A 16,457-nucleotide genomic window follows, 5' to 3' on the forward strand; every position below is an offset into this window, starting at 1 on the left:
AAACCCGACAGAACAAACATTGGAAGCAGAAATAATAATGGCCAATATTTATATTTGTAAAAGACTTGAAAACATACAGAAAAATCTCGGAGTGGTCATGGAGACTAAACTAAACACACCCATAAATATGTAATCATAGGTTAGGACCCACCATGGCACAGAAATGATCATACGACTGCCAAAAGAGGCCACACTCTACATCCCTCTTCCCATCCTCTTCTACTCAAAGAGTCAGCCTTATTCTCGGTAGCACAATCCTCTCAAAGAAATACAGAAAAGACGAAAGAACGGCTTAAACGTAAAAAAAAAGCAAAAACCAACTATCAACCGGCTCCGCAATCCCTAATCAGAAAGCCCTAGACGCCTTTCGAAGCCAACTGTCATACCTTTTAGGAGCCCAGAGGATGTTAACTCCAAAAATAAGTCTCTGGCCCCAACACACCTCTCTGGATTATTCAGAAAAACCCGGGTTTACCAGTTCGGAGATCTGCACTCCACTCAAAAAAGGATCGCCCGGCAGGGACAAGCAATCAATCCCTCAGGGGGCAGTGGCGCTCCAACCACCCGGCCAGGACACAGGCAACGGCGACAGGGCACAGCCCTTCCAGGGACCCGCCAGGGCCCTCCGGGATCTCAATAAGGCTCAGAGCAAAACGCCCCAGCGGCGGCCAAAGTCGAGCAGTGGCGCAGGGGGGCCAGCGGTCGAGCTTCCGAGCTGGGCCTTCCCGGCCCGGGGGCGCGGCGAGTCACGGAGGTGGCGCCTTTCAGTTCGGACCCGGCTGCTTGCAGAGGATCCAGGGCCTCTTTCCCTGACTTCCCCGCCCCGCCGCCCTCAGCCAGCCAGTCAGCCCCTCACCTGGCAGAAGCTACGGCAGTAGTTCAAAGATGAGACCTCCGACACCTCTTGCTCCCTCAGCTCTGTCTCCAGCTGCCACAGACACGGCCGCAGTCCCGAGGCTCCCGGCGCGGGAGATACGGGGCGATGACCCCGAACCATGGACTCAGTCTCGGCTCCATCTCCGGCTTCCGCTACCGCCGGAGCCTCAGCCCCAGCCCCGGCGACAGCGGCGGCGTCTCCCTTTCCGTCCGCCATCTTCCCACGGCCCACCAGCGCGTAGGCAACCAAGCCACGTGACTCAGCCCTGGCCCTGCCCCCGGCCGCCCGCGCACGGTGACGCACTCCTTAGCGACGCGGTCGCCCGCCTGATTCCGTCACTCGGACTCCGGGTGCTCCTCCTCTCAGTGGCCTACGCATCGCCAGTCCTGACAACAGCCTAGCAACAACTGGCTAGAGGCTATGCCCACCTAGACCCCTTTGAGGTCATGGGATCACGGAACCAGAAATGACTGTAGAGCAATCTAGATTTGAGGGAGATGACATTTGAACTGCGATCTGAAGGGACAAGAGGAAGGTAGCCCTGAAAGGAACATAGCGAAAAGCATCCCTGGTAGAAGGAAAATAAGCAAAGATTGTGAGGCCGAAATGAAGAGTAACATCAAGGGAACTTGGTTTATGATAAAGACGGCATTACAAGTCAGTGGGCGAAAGGACGGACTCTTCAATAAATGGCGATGAGACATTTTTTCCAAAAGGGAAATAAATAATTAGATTTCTACCTCAAACCATATCCAAAAATAAGGCCGAGATGGATTAAAGACCTGAAAACATTTTTCAGAAAATAAAAATAGCTTTATAATGTCAAAAATAGGGAAGAATTTTTTTTTTTTTTTTTTTTTTTTAGACGGAGTCTCACCCTTGTTTCCCAGGCTGGAGTGCAACAGTGCTATCTTGGCTCACTGCAACCTCCGCCTCCTTGGTTCAAGCATTCTCCTGCCTCAGCTTCCCGAGTAGCTGGGATTACAGGCATGCGCCACCATGCCCGGCTAATTTTGTATTTTTAGTAGAGACGGAGTTTCTCCATGTTGATCAGGCTGGTCTCTAACTCCTGACCTCAGGTGATCCTCCTGCCTCAGCCTCCCAAAGTGCTGGGATTACAGGCGTGAGCCACCGCGCCCGGCTAAGAATTTCTTAATAAAACCGGAAAAGCACAAACCATAAAGGAAAATATTTAGATTTGATTGTATTAAAATGTGTTACTTCTGTATAACAAGTTTAAAAAGATAGCACACAAAGACAAGCCACAGACTAGATGATATTCCCCATATATATAACCATTGTTTATTGTTGTTGTTTTTTGAGACAGGGTCTCACTCTGTCACCCAGCCTGGAGTGCAGTGGCACGATCTAGGCTCACTGCAACCTCTGCCTCCCAGGTTTAAGTGATTCTCGTGCCTCAGCCTCCCAAAGTAGCTGGCACTATAAGCGTCCGCCACCATGCCTGGCTAATGTTTGTATTTTTAGTAGAGGCGGGGTTTCACTGCGTTGGCCAGGCTGATCTCGAACTCCTGGCCTCAAGTGATCCGCCCGCCTCGGCCTTCCAAAAGTGCTGGGATTACAGGCGTGAGCCACCGCGCCCGGCCATAACCATTGTTTTGATTAGTATCCAAAACAGTTCCCGGGCTGGGCGCGGTGGCTCACGCCTGTAATCCCAGCACTTTGGGAGGCCGAGGCGGGCAGATCACGAGGTCAGGAGATCCAGACTATCCTGGCTAACACGGTGAAACCCTGTCTCTACTAAAAATGCAAAAAATTAGCCGGGCGTGGTGGCGGGCGCCTGTAGTCGCAGCTACTCGGGAGGCTGAGGCAGGAGAATGGCGTGAACCTGAGAGGCAGAGGTTGCAGTTAGCCGAGATCGCGCCACTGCATTCCAGCCTGGGTGACAGAGCAAGACTCCGTCTCAAAAAACAAACAAACAAACAAACAAATAGTTCCCAAAATCGAAAAAGGCAAACAATCCAATAGAAAAGTAAATTAAAAAGCTGGACGTTTTGGCTCATGCCTGTAATCTCAGTACTTGGGAGCCCAAGGCGGGAGGATTGCTTGAGTTCAGGAGTTCGAGACCAGCCTGGGCAACATAGTGAGACCTTGTGTCTACAAAAAATGAAAACAAAATTAGCCAGGCGTGGTGTCATGCACCTCTAGTCCCAGCTACTTAGGAGGCTGAGGTGGGAGGATCGCTTGAGCTCTAGAAATCAAAGCTGTGGTGCAGTGACCCAAGGTGGCACCACTGCATTCCAGCCTGAGGGACACTAAAAAAAAAAAAAAAAAAAAAAAGAGAGAGAGAGAGAAAGAAAAGTAGGTAAACAGACAGTTCACCAAAGAAGAAAACTGAATGGCCAATAAACCCAAGAAAAAACATATAACTTTGCTATAACTATCAAAGTACAAGTAAAACAACAATGAGATACAGTTTCATATCCATTAGATTGACAGGAATTTTAAATTAGTATAGGAAATAGGAAAATGGAACTTATATACCCCTGGTGGAAGCATAAATTGGCATGTCACTTAGGAGAATAATGTGTAATATTTAATGAAATAGAAGAGGTACATGTCCTGTAATTAAGCAATTCCTAATAACAAGGGTAATAACAATAATGGTCAATATTCATTGAGATTTAATATGTGCCAGGCACTTTTCGAACTTCTTTATATGTATTAACTCATTTAATTCTACTAACAATATCATGAAAATTTATTGCCATCATTTTACAATTAAATAAACTAGAGCACAAAGAAGGAACTTGCCCAAAGTGACACAACTAGTGATGGTGCCTGAAATTCAATCCTGGGTAGTCTGGCTCTAGAATCCACCCTCTTAACTGTCATGTTGCTCATATTCATTGCAGCACTATTTGGAATAACAAAATATTTGAAACAACCTAAATATTCAACAGTAAGAAATAGATAAATTATGGTATGTTCACACACTGAAATATACAGCCAAAAAACATATGAAAACTGCATATATCAACATAATAGGCATAAAGCATGATAAAAAAACAAATTGCAAGGGATATTTAATGTATTATTCCATACTGTAAATTTTGAAAACATAGAAAACAAATGCTCAAGTAACAAAATGTTAAAACTAGGGATATTATAGGCATGGCATATATCCCCTTTAGAATGGTAGGTAGTTCTTCTGGGAAAAGAGGAAGGGAGGGAGGTATAAGGAGCATTCACTGTATCTGTAATGTTTTACTTATTTTTTAATGTGAAGCAAATATTCAATTATACCAGATGCATTGAGCATATACTACGTGTTAGGCACTTTTCCAGGTAATAGAGATTCAGAAAAGAATATGTAGTTTACATTTTAATGGTACATGTAGCTAAGTATTAATTAATGTATTAGATCTGGGTGGTGGGCACATAATCTATAATATTATAGATATTATTATATAATATCTATAATATTATTCCCTATTGGCTGGGTTCGGTAGCTCACTCCTGTAATCCCAGCACTTTGGGAGGCCGAGGCAGGCAGATCACGAGGTCGGGAGATCGAGACCATCCTGACTAACACGGTGAAACCCCGTCTCTACTAAAAAAATACAAAAAATTAGCCGGGCGTGGTGGCAGGCGCCTGTAGTCCCAGCTACTCAGGAGGCTGAGGCAGGAGAATGGCGTGAAGGGAGGCAGAGGTTGCAGTGAGCCGAGATCGTGCCACTGCACTCCAGCCTGGGTGACAGAGCAAGACTCTGTCTCAAAATATATGTATGTATATGTATATATATATATATATATTATTCTCTTTTTTTTTATATCTTTGTAATACAAATAATTAGGTTTAGGCCAGCATGTCTGGAGTATGGTGCAAGAGAGAGAAAGAGGTGAAGATGAGATTGGAGAAGGAGCAAAGAGTCAGATCATGTAGGACAGTATAGCTCAAGGTAAGCAGTGGGGATTTGAAGTGTACTGAGTAATCATTGTTTTACCGCGTAATCAAAGCTTTAAGTGGAGGTGTAACTTTGTCTGATTTATACTCTTGCTGCCATATGAGAATAGGTGGTGAGAGGCGAGAATGAAAGCAGGGAACCTATTGTAGTACTCCAGATGATCAAGTTAGAGATGTATTTTGGAAGCAGAACTAACAGGCTGATGCACTGTTTGTGAGGAAAATGAAAGAATCTGGAATGGCTACATGGCTTTTGATTTGAATGGTGGGCAATGATGTTTACTGAGAAAAGGAAGGCTTAGGAAAGAACAGATTGGGGATAGAGTGAGGGAGAATCAAGAATTCTATTTGGAACAGGTTAAGTTTGATTTTCCTATGAGTTCCTATGAGACATTTAAATGGAGATGCCAGATGGGCACTTGGATGTGTGACTGTGGAGCTTCAGCTGAAGATATGGGGCCATCAGCTGTTCCACCTCTATTAGGCAAAAAGAAAAATAAATCTCTGGTGACTCCACCACATCTTCACTTCATCTAGCTTCCATCCCACTTCTTCGCTTCCTTTTATAGAAAAACTTCTCTAAAGAGCTGGCCAGACCTTCTGTTTCTACTTACCCTCTTCTCATTCTTACTTGAACTCTTCTCAGTCAGGTTTTATCCCCACCACTCAATGAAACAGCTCATTTTAACACCACCAGTGAGTTCTACTTTTGTGTGTGTCCAAAGGTGAATTCTCAGTCCTTGTTTAGTCAATCTCTTAGCAGTATTTGGCATTGTCGATAATTCCCCAACGTTTAATTTCACTTGGATTCCAAGTCTGCACATTCTCCTTGTGTTTTTTTCTTGATTTCTTTTTTTTAATTCTCTATTTTCTTTGCGATTTCTAAGTGTCCCAGGCATAGTCTGTCAACTTCTTTTCTATATACACTCACTGCTACACTCACCAGTTCTAATACATGTATATGCTTATGACAATACCACCCTAAGTCCAGGCAAGAAGGGCCCTGCCCTGGGTCCGACACTTTAGAGGACTACACAAACCTCTCTCTCTCTTTCTTACACAGACATACACGCACACACACACACACAGTAACTATATTAAAGAACACATGGGCACCCCTATCATTTGAAATCCAGCACTCAGCACAAGTACAATCTTAAATATTTGCTTTCTTGAGGCAGGGTCTCACTCTGTCACCCATGCTGAAATGCAGTGGTATGATCACAGCTCACTGCAGCCTTGGCCTCCCTGGACTCAAGCAAGCCTCTCAGGTCAGTCTCTTAAGTAGCTGAGACTACAGAAATGCAACAACAAGCCTAGCTTTTTTCCTTTTCTATTCTTTTCTTTCTTTCTTTCCTTTCTTTCCTTCTTTCTTTCTTTCCTTCTTTCTTCTTCTTTTTTTTTTTTTTTTTTTTTTTTGACGGAGTTTCCCCTCTGTCACCAGGCTGGAGTGCAGTGGGGTGATCTCAACTCACTGGAATTTCTGCCTCCTGGGTTCAAGAGATTCTTCTGCCTCAGTCTCCTGAGTAGCTGGGATTACAGGTGTGCACCACCACACCCGGATAAATATTTGCTTTCTTTACCACTACTATTCAGGCTTTAGGGAACCTCTTTATCAAGTCTCTTGCTCCATATATTCAAAGCTGAAAGGCACCAAAAGAATTGAAACCAGGGACGTGAACAAACATTTGTACATTTATGTTCACAACACTGTTATTCATAATAACCAAAAGATAAAAACGACCCAAATGTCCATGAATGAATGAGTAAATAAATGAATGTGCTATAGACATGCAATGGAATGTTAGTCAACCTTAAAAAGGAAAGAAATTCATTCCTGAAAAAGCGGGGGGAGGGAGGAAATTCTGACACGTGCTACAACATGGATAAATCTTGATTATGCTAAGTGAAACAAGCATCATAAAAAGACAAATGTTGTATGAGTCCACTTATATGAGGTATATAGAGTAGTCAAATTCATAGAGTAAGAAAGAATAATGGTTGTTGCCAGGGGCTGGGGGAGAGAGAGGCTGGTGGAGTTATTGTTTAACGGATGTAGAATTTCAGTTTGGGAAGATGAAAAAGTTATGGTGATGGAGGGTGGTGATGCTTGCACAACAATGTGAATGTACTTAATGCCACTGAACTATACACTTAAAAATGGATAAAATGATAAGCTTTACCTTATGCATATTTTACCACCATTAAAAAAATGAAAGACAACTGCATCCTAATGTCTTGAAGGTTTTGGGTTGTGCTACTTAAGAGAAATAGGCACACTGTTTTTGAAATGCTACGTAGAGAGTGTTCAAGCTACAGAAGCACTTAGGTAAGAGAAAACACAAATTAGCTTGTCATACTCTTCCTCTTAGATAGCACAAATGCAATTTTCTTGCATAACCATGTATTGTTTCTTGGTAGTGGCAGATGTTCCTTTTTTTAATTGTCTCCATACACACATATGCGTATACACTGATATATACATGTATCTGTCTAGATGTAACATGAGTAGAGAGTTAGACTGAACATTTACATAATCATAAATAGACAATGAACATTAGCATTGGGAATAACTATTTGTACAAAAATATTTAATAAGACTGAATTGTTTTTTAAATGAAATTTACAATTCTAGCATTATTTACTTAATTTTAATTTAAAATTGTGAAAGAAAATAAATAGTCTATTTTGAGCTTCTAAAAGTTGTTAGGCCCTAAGCAAGGTTGACTTTGGAGACTGAGTCACAAAGCATGACCTCTTGTTTACTGGCATTTTTGTTTTTTTATTTTTGTTTTTTTTTGACACAAGGTCTTACTTTGTCACCCAGTTTGGAGTGCAGTAATCTCAGCTCACTGCAGCCTCAACTTCTGGGTTCAAGAGATCCTTCTGCCTCAGCCCCTCAAGTAGCTGGGACTACAGCACACGCCACCACACCAAGCTAATTTTTGCATTTTTTATAGAGATGGGGTTGCTGGTCTCAAACTCCTGGACTCAAGTGATCTGTCCACCTCAGCCTTTCAAAGCCCTGGGATTACAAGCGTGAGCCACTGTGCGTGGCGGCCTTTTGTTATAGATTAACTTCCTTCCTTATTTTCTTTTACTTGGCTCAAACAAGAAAAAAAGACCCCTTGACTATTACATCCTTAATGTGAAATGTGAAATATACCCTTCCCCCAAAAGAAACACTGCATATAATCAATCAAATTGCTGTATCTATGCATTAATCTTGTATGCAAAATGTTGAAATCCTGGTAAGCTTCCCCAGACTTTGCTTATTTAAGCACCCTCAAACCTCTCCATTTCAGAGCACTGACCCCATCTTTTTGGAGTCTATATCCTCTCAGATGGCCACCCTCAAATTTACACTCGAATAAACTCAATATTTAATAATGTTGCCTGAATTTCATTATTAAGGTTGACATTTTGGCGACCATGAAGGGACCCAAGGCAAACCTTCACTCCAGTGATTCCTGTCATTTCACTAACAGCCAAAATCTTGGTACCAGCATGAACAACTTTTGTTCATCCACCCTCAAAGGAACTAATGGGGATCCCTGGTAAGGCTCCTCTCAGGTTGTAGTCCTCTTGGCTTTGATAAGGATTCAGACTTTATTCCAGCTATACACTCCTAACTGGAGGGAGTAAGAATTAAAGCTCTGCTGCAAGATAGGAGTTTCATTCGTTATTCTCTAGAGATTCTGCTGATCATAGATTTGTGACTTTCAGTCGGGTGCAGTAGCTCACACCTGTAATCTCAGCACTTTGGGAGGCCGAGGCAGGTGGATCACTTCACGTCAGGAATTCGAGACCAGACTGGCCAACATGGTGAAACCCCGTTTCTACTAAAAACACAAAAATTAACTGGGCATGGTGGCACATGCCTGTAGTGCCAGCTACTCAGGAGGCTGAGGCAGGACAATCACTTAAACCCAGGGGGCAGAGGTTGCAGTGAGCCGAGATCACACTACTGCATTCCAGCCTGGGTGACAGAGCAAGACTATGTCTCAAAAAAAAAAAAAAAAAAAAGTGACTTTCACTTTTCTGTGAGGTTAAGGTTTTTGTGTTTAATTACTCCTTAGAGTTTTTACAACTTTCTCTGTCATTCGAAATGTTGATAAGGTGAAAAACAGCTTATTTTTAAAAAGAGGAAGTAAATCTTTGTGGTTTAGGCAAAAATGTTATAATATTTAAAGTTAGCCAGGTTCTGAGGCTTGGTTCAATTGACAAATTCAAGCTTGCTTCTTGAGTGACCAAAATTATGAAATACTCTGTATAAGGATTTATACAGAGTATAAATACTCTGTTTCTCCCAGCTAAAAGGCACCTTAAGCAACTAAGGTCTAGTGTGAGTATCTGAGTTAATCACTCCTGATAAGTAACAGTCTCACAGGAAAACCCTTAAGTAGAATTTAAAGGAAACCTTGCTTAATCTGGAGAGCACACATAAAGGATTGATTACCCTGTATCTTAAGCATCCAAGTTTGTTGATATCATTGAGATTTGCATGTGGGAAGAACTGACTCAAGAGTGACACCTTGAGGAGCTATTTTCACAAGCCACACACTTGATCTCAAAACAACTTTCCCTAAGGCTTTTGGTCTTAGGGATCTCAAAGCAACTTTCTTGATCTCAAAACAACTTTCCCTAAGTCTTTTGATGCACTATGGGCAACTGTGCATCTAAAACTGAACCTTCCTCCTTAAGAGAGACCCACTATTAGAAACTCCAGCTGGATTTATAGTTAACACATATGACATGACGCCTTTTCAGGTACGTATTTAGAAAATTGCTCGTGAATAACTCACAATGACTCCAAATTATAATGGCCAAAATGGCGTGCCTTCGAAATGCCTAATCTAGTTTACTTGTATGCTCAATTAGAATAAGCTGGCTCTAAAATAAAACAGAGCAATTGGAAAAGTTATTTTCAATGGCATTTAGAGGCTTCCAAAAGAGGTTTTGATAAAGTTCTTTCTTTACAGAAAGAAAACAAAAGATTCTCTGAAACAATTTCTGAAATAAAGCTGCTGAAATTTCTCCTCCTCCCTTAACTCCTCCTTCTCTTTATCCTTCATTATCTCAACTACTTTTTCTTCCTCCTCCCACTTCTACTCCCGTTGTTCTGGCTCCATTTTGTGAGTAGCTGGTGTCTGGTAGGGGAGAACCTACCTTGGTTTATGAACCAAGGTGCAATCTAAAGGCATAGTTAAAGAATTCCCTGACTCTCACCTGGACCCTACTCATTTTACCAGACAATTTGAATGGAATATTCAAGCTTATGATCCTGTTGTGTTTTTTTTCTGATTTATACTAACTAGTTCACATGTTAACATCAAAAAGTAAAGCTAAAGGCGAGGCTTGGTGGCTCATGCCTGTAATCCCAGACCTTTGTGAGGCCAAGGTGGGTGGATCACTTGAGGTCAGGAGCTCAAGACCAGCCTGACCAACATTACAGGCATGAGCCACCGCGCCCGGCCTAAGGAGTCTTATATCTCAGTCAAGACTCATTCAAGGAGACTTATATAGACTCAGTCAAGGAGTCTTATATCTCAGGTACCATCTGAGTCAGGTACAAGAAAATAAGAAAGGAAATTAATCTATAACAAAAAGTCAAGATTAAGAGGTCATGCTCCGTGACTCTGTCTCCAAAGTCAATCTTCCACAAAACCTAAGCTTTTAGCAGCCCCAAATAGACAGACTATTCCTTTTCTTTCACATTTTCCTCTTTTCTTCAAGATCTTTGAAGAAAGCATTACATAAGAAGCATTAGTTAGAGAGTAGTTATATCTCACATCACTAGGAAGTCTCATTCCTAAAGAGTCATGTCCCACAGAGAGGAGAAATGTTTAATTCATAAGCCGAAAGAAGCTAAAGCCTAAGTATAAACAACAGAAGGAAAGTATAACTGAGTGGTCTGATTCTGGTTGTGTGGCTTATTTTCAATTAAGGCAACTTTTTAAGCAATTATTATTCTAGTTTTAGTCATTGATCACAAGCAAGCTGAAACACGAATCATGAGTAATTTGATAACTAGGAAAATGGTAACTATACTTATGATTATGATAACAATTACTTGAAGACCAGAATGAAAAAATGAACTTAGCCCTGAGGGTAACCAACTAAACAAGTCATTTAGAGGATCCATTTTCTTTTCTTTCTTTCTTTTTTTTCTTTTTTTTTTTTTTTTTTGAGACAGAGTCTTACTCTGTCACACAGGCGGGAGTGCAGTGGCATGATCTCGGCTCACTGCAACCTTCGCCTCCTGGGTTCAAGTCATTCTCCTGCCTCAGCCTCCTGAGTAGCTGGGACTACAGGGGTGTGCCACCATGACCAGCTAATTTCTGCATTTTTAGTAGAGATGGGGTCTTGCCACTTTGGCCAGACTGGTCTTGAACTCCTGGCCTCAGGTGATCCACCTACCTTGGCCTCCCAAAGTGCTGGGATTACAGGCGTGAGCCACCGTGCCGGCCTAGAGAATCCATTTTCTAACATCTTATAACCATTAGTCTTTTGAGTTTTATTTATTTATTTATTTTTGAGATGGAGTCTTGCTCTGTCCCCCAGGCTGGAGTGCAGTAGCGCAATCTTGGCTCACTGCAACACCTGTCCCTTGGTTTCAACCACCGTGCCTGGCTTTTTTTTTTTGATGGAGTCTTGCTCTGTTGCCCAAGCTGGAGTGCAGTGGTACAATCTCGGCTCACTACAACCTCCGCCTCCCAGGCTCAAGTGATTCTCCTGCCTCAGCCTGTTGAGCAGCGGGGATTACAGGCGCCCACCACCATGCCCAGCTAATTTGTGTCGTTTTAATAGAGATAGGGTTTCACCATGTTGGCCAGGCTGGTCTCAAACTCCTGACCTCAAGTGATGTGCTCACCTTGGCCTCCCAAAGTGCTAGGATTACAGGTGTGAGCCACCACGCCCAACCAAGTTATTCTTTTAAATCAAGTCTGCACTTCTCTAGAGGTATTAATATAGATACAACAAGTGATGTGTGCTACTGCACAGACTCCTCCTTTTTCAGCCAATACATAGTCAAAGGCAATTCTGTTATCTAGTATTACCTGGGCTAAGGAGGTCAAACATTTTGCTGCAATGCTTCTTGCATTGTCTCCAGCTATCTGACCGATACAAGCTGATAGGTTTTTGTTCATCTCTGTTAATATGAACTTCCAGCACTCAGGATTAGTATTCCCAAAATGCTCTGACCTAAATTATTTTAATACTCTGCTAACGGCTGGGCGCAGTGGCTCATGCCTGTAATCCCAGCACTTTGGGAGGCCGAGGCGGGCGGATCACCTGAGGTCCGGAGTTCAAGACCAGCCTGACCAACATGGAGAAACCCCGTCTCTACTAAAAATACAAAATATTAGCCTGGCGTGGTGGTGCATTCCTGTAATCCCAGCTACTCTGGAGGCTGAGGCAGGAGAATGGCTTGAACCCAGGAGGCGGAGGTTACTGTGAGCCGAGATCACGCCATTGCACTCCAGCCTGGGCAACAAGAACGAAACTCCATCTCAAAAAAAAACAAAAATACTCTGCTAACATAGGCCTCTTATCTCTGTAATAGAGAAAGGGAGGTCCATATATATACATATTCTCCTGCCTCTGCCTCAGCCTCCCAAGTAGCTGGAATTACAGGCATGTGCCACCACACCTGGCTAATTTTTGTATCTTTAGTAGAGACAGGGTTTCACCATATCCAATTCAGGCTCTTGACTGAAAATATATTCCCAAGCTGACCCTTTTTTTTTTTTCACTTCCTCCAGCTATACCACCCTAGTTTTATTCGTTAATATCTCCCATCTAAACTTAAGGAGTAACCTTTTTAGGGGACTAGCTATTTCTATTCTGGCCCTCCTGAAGTCAATTGTCCACACAATAGCTACATTAATCATTTTATGGGATGAAGAAAAGATTCTTCTTTTTTGTTTTTATTTTTTATGGGAAGAAAAAAAGATTTTTTTTTTTTTTTTTTTTTTTTTTGAGACAGAGTCTTGCTCTGTCGCCCAGGCTGGAGGGCAGTGGCACCATCTCAGCTCACTGCAACCTCTGCCTCTCAGGTTCAAGTGATTCTTCTGCCTCAGCCTCCCGAGTAGCTGGGATTACAGGTCTGTGCCACCACGCCCAGGTAATTTTTGTATTTTTAGGAGAGACAGTGTTTCACCATGTTGCGCAGGCTGGTTTCAAGCTCTTGCCCTCAACTGATCCACCCGCCTCAGCCTCCCAAAGTGCTTGGATTACAGGTGTGAGCCACCATGCCTGGCCTACATTAATCCTTTTAAAACATAATTCAGATTGCTTTGCTTCCCCTGCTCAAAACATTATAGTGACTTCCCATCACTCTTGGAAAAACATGAAAAAATCTTTACCAGAGTCTGCAAAGCCCTACCTATATTGGCCCCTGCTCCCTCTCTAAACTCAGGTACTACTTTATCTCACTCATTGGGCTCCAGCCACATTGGCCTTGCCATTCTTAAACAAGACAAACAAGCTCCATGAATTTTGCACTTACTGTTCCCTCTGCCTGTGGAACTCTTCTTTTTTTCATTTCATTGAGGTTCAAGTATCACCTCATAGAGGCATTCACTGACAACCCTATCTAAAAGAGCCTTGTCTATCCCCTTGCTCTCCTTCCACTTTTTAAATATTATTTGGCTTTTTTTGAAGGTTTTTTTTTTTTTTTGGGATGGAGTCTCACTCTGTCACCAGGCTGGAGTGCAGTGGCACGATCTCGGCTCACTGCAACCTTCGCCTCCCGGGTTCAAGCGATTCTTCTGCCTCAGCCTCCCAAGTAGCTGGGATTACAGGCACCCGCCACCACACCCACCTAATTTTTGTATTTTTAGTAGAGACAGGATTTCACCATGTTGGCCAGGATGGTCTCAATCTCTTGACCTCGTGATCTGCCCGCCTCAGCCTCCCAAAGTGCTGGGATTACAGGCGTGAGCCATTGCGCCCAGCCCAAATATTATTTGGCTTTGTGTTATCACTGTTGTGTGTGTCTCCCCTCTATAGAAGGTAAGTTCTTTGGAAGTAGAGTGACTTGCGTCATTCACCGCTGTATCCCTAGTGTCTGGTACAGTAGTTCTGGGCATATTGTGTGCACTCAATGTTATGAAAAAAGACAGTTTTAAAGCATATGGTATTTAAAAGGGTATTTAAGATCCACTGGGGAGAGTATAAACTAAGGGTCATAAATTTATATTCCTACTAGCCTTTGTCAGCTCACCTAAATGAATGACACAGGCTGGGTATAAAATGTTTGGAAAGAATGAGTTGATTAAGAAATGACCCAAGAAGCAGGTACTCAGCTCCAGAAAATTATTTCCATATGGGAATACAGAACTCATTTTGCTAGGTCTGCTAATTCTCCAAGATAAATTGGAAGTTCAGTTTTGGTTTTGATGTTGTTGTTTTTCTTTTATTTGATTTTGTTTTTTAACATGATTTCCTATTTTGAAAACTGCAGGCCAAATAATACCCACCTGTGAGTTCAGTGTGACTGATGAGCCAACGGTCTGCAACCTCAAAACAGAAAGAAGGAGGAGGGTCCAGGATCATGCCAACACTGAGATGTCAAAGGAGTAGGATCCAGCCAACAAAGAATGTTCAGAACCCACTGAACAGACAGAGGGAAAACCAAGAGTGTGATATTCCTCAAGAAAAAAGAAGAAAGCGGCAGGAAGAAGCTGAATGGTCAGCTGTGTAGGCTGCTGACAAGAGTTTGGGTAAGGTGAGGACACACAAATGTCCATTTGATGTGACATCATGAGTATTGGTTGGTAACCTCAACTAGAGAAGTTTCTGTAGATCTCTGGTACGGAATCCCGTTTGAAGAAGATTGAAGAATTAATGTGAGATATGAAAGTAAAAAGAGCAGGGCAGTTACCCTCTTGAGAAGTTTTTCTGAGAAAGAGGAGAATAAAACTGGGGCTGTGCTATTAAGGGGATATGAGATTTTGGAAGGAATTCTTAAAGACAGGTTTATTAGTATGTTCTCATGCCTGTAATAAAGACATAACCGAGACTGGGTAATTCATAAAGGAAAGAGGTTTAATTGACTCATAGTTCCACACGGCTGGAGAAGCCTCACAATCACAGCAGAAGGCGAACAAGAAACAAAGTCGTGTCTTACATGGTGGCAGGCAGAGAGTTTGTGTAGAGGAATACCCCTTTATAAAACCGTCAGATCCTGTGAGACTTACTCACTATCGTGAGAGCCGCACAGGAAAGATTTGCCCCCATGATTCAGTTACCTCCCACAGGTACCTCCCACAACACGTGGGAATTACAATTTAAGATGAGATTTGGGTGGGGACACAGCCAAACCATGTCAACAGGAGATTCTAGAGCATGGTTGTATGTGTATGGAAATGACACAGGAAAATAGGAGAAAATATAATGTAGAAAACAGGGTGGAGGGATTGCAGGAGAAAAGTCCTTGAGAAGGCAAGAGGGCATGGCATCCAGAATACAAGAAGTTTGATCTGCAATAGAAATTAGATATGTATTTTTATTTCAAAAGGAGGGAATCTAGAGAGTATGGGTACAGATGCAAGTAGGTGTATAGATTTGGCAGTGGGAGATTTGAGAGTCATTGCCTGGGTGCTTCTTTTTTATCCATGACTTGTGAGATAAAGCTGAGGTGGTAGAGAAAGGCAATGTTGAGCCTTTGAGGAGACAGTAAAAACTTTGTTAGAGTTGTTTTAGAGTGAGAAAAAAAAGAATGCATACTAGATATGTGCACGAAAATTGCAGGACAGTGTTGAGTGGCATCATTCATTTACTCAACCAATATTCATTGAAAGTCTACCATGTTTCAGGTACTGTCCTAGAGGCTAAAAATACATCATGAAAAAAAACCAAGTCCTGGGTTTTATATTCTTTTTTCCCTCAGAAGTTATAATACAGTTAATTTAATTGCAACTTTCTTTATCAGATTCCAGTTCTATGGATACTCTCAGGTCCCCCCCATACCCCCCAACCGCAACCACCGGCTTGAGTGAACCTGGATGTTTCTCAATACATCATCAGTAAGACACAAATGATGAGTTAGAGTGGTTACATTTTTAAGATCCATCTGTTTAGATTCATGAAACATTGTGGACACCTACTATGGTCAAGGTAAATTTTTCTCAATATGGGTAAAACCCAGAGGGCTCTAGGGTCAGGTTTGTCAGGTTTGGATCCCAGCTCCAACTGCTTATTTGTTGCGTGCCTTTAGATCATTTAATTTCGTTGAGCCTTGGGTTCCTCATCTTAAGATGGACATTGTAACAGCATGTGTCTGATAGTTCTCATAGTTGTGAGTCCTAATGAGATTTATCCAAAGAGCCGAGAAAGAGGCCAGATACACAGTAAACACTCAATGTTACCAGTATTACTCCTATAAGGTTCAGCTTCAGAGGATAACTTAGTTTCCTTTACTGTAGTCCCTCCACACCTACTGACTGTGGATGCCTTCTATTTTCACGACTTTGTCCTATGAGTGACAAAATGATCAAGAGGACAGACCCATATCGTGGATCATCAAAGGAGCTGATTGATTAGGCTAGAATTTCTGATTTGCAAATTCAATAACTTGATTCTATCATTTCACCTAGGTTGTGATTAAGGCACAAGAGCCCAAATTACTAATTTACCTTAAGAAATATA

The 16,457-nt window shown here is 42.3% G+C and overlaps 1 protein-coding gene and 1 long non-coding RNA gene across 2 annotated transcripts in view; one reads left to right on the top strand and one right to left on the bottom strand.

Moving 5' to 3' along the window:
• Nucleotides 1–1,113, bottom strand: part of RLF (RLF zinc finger) — an 80,078-nt gene extending 78,965 nt beyond the window's left edge. Inside the window, 1 exon segment of the mRNA NM_001131786.1 lies at nt 857–1,113. Within this exon segment, the coding sequence (NP_001125258.1) occupies nt 857–1,093 (237 nt within the window). The 5' untranslated portion in view covers nt 1,094–1,113.
• A 116-nt stretch (nt 1,114–1,229) lies between these two features.
• On the top strand, nt 1,230–14,840 carry LOC129051482 (uncharacterized). Its single transcript, XR_008515760.1, has 3 exons — nt 1,230–1,534; nt 4,693–4,797; nt 14,272–14,840. It is a non-coding gene; the product is annotated as an uncharacterized LOC129051482 (long non-coding RNA).
• The last annotated feature ends 1,617 nt before the right edge of the window (nt 14,841–16,457 follow it).

This window comes from Pongo abelii, chromosome 1 (genome assembly GCF_028885655.2).
Source record: "Pongo abelii isolate AG06213 chromosome 1, NHGRI_mPonAbe1-v2.0_pri, whole genome shotgun sequence".
NCBI lineage: Eukaryota > Metazoa > Chordata > Mammalia > Primates > Hominidae > Pongo > Pongo abelii.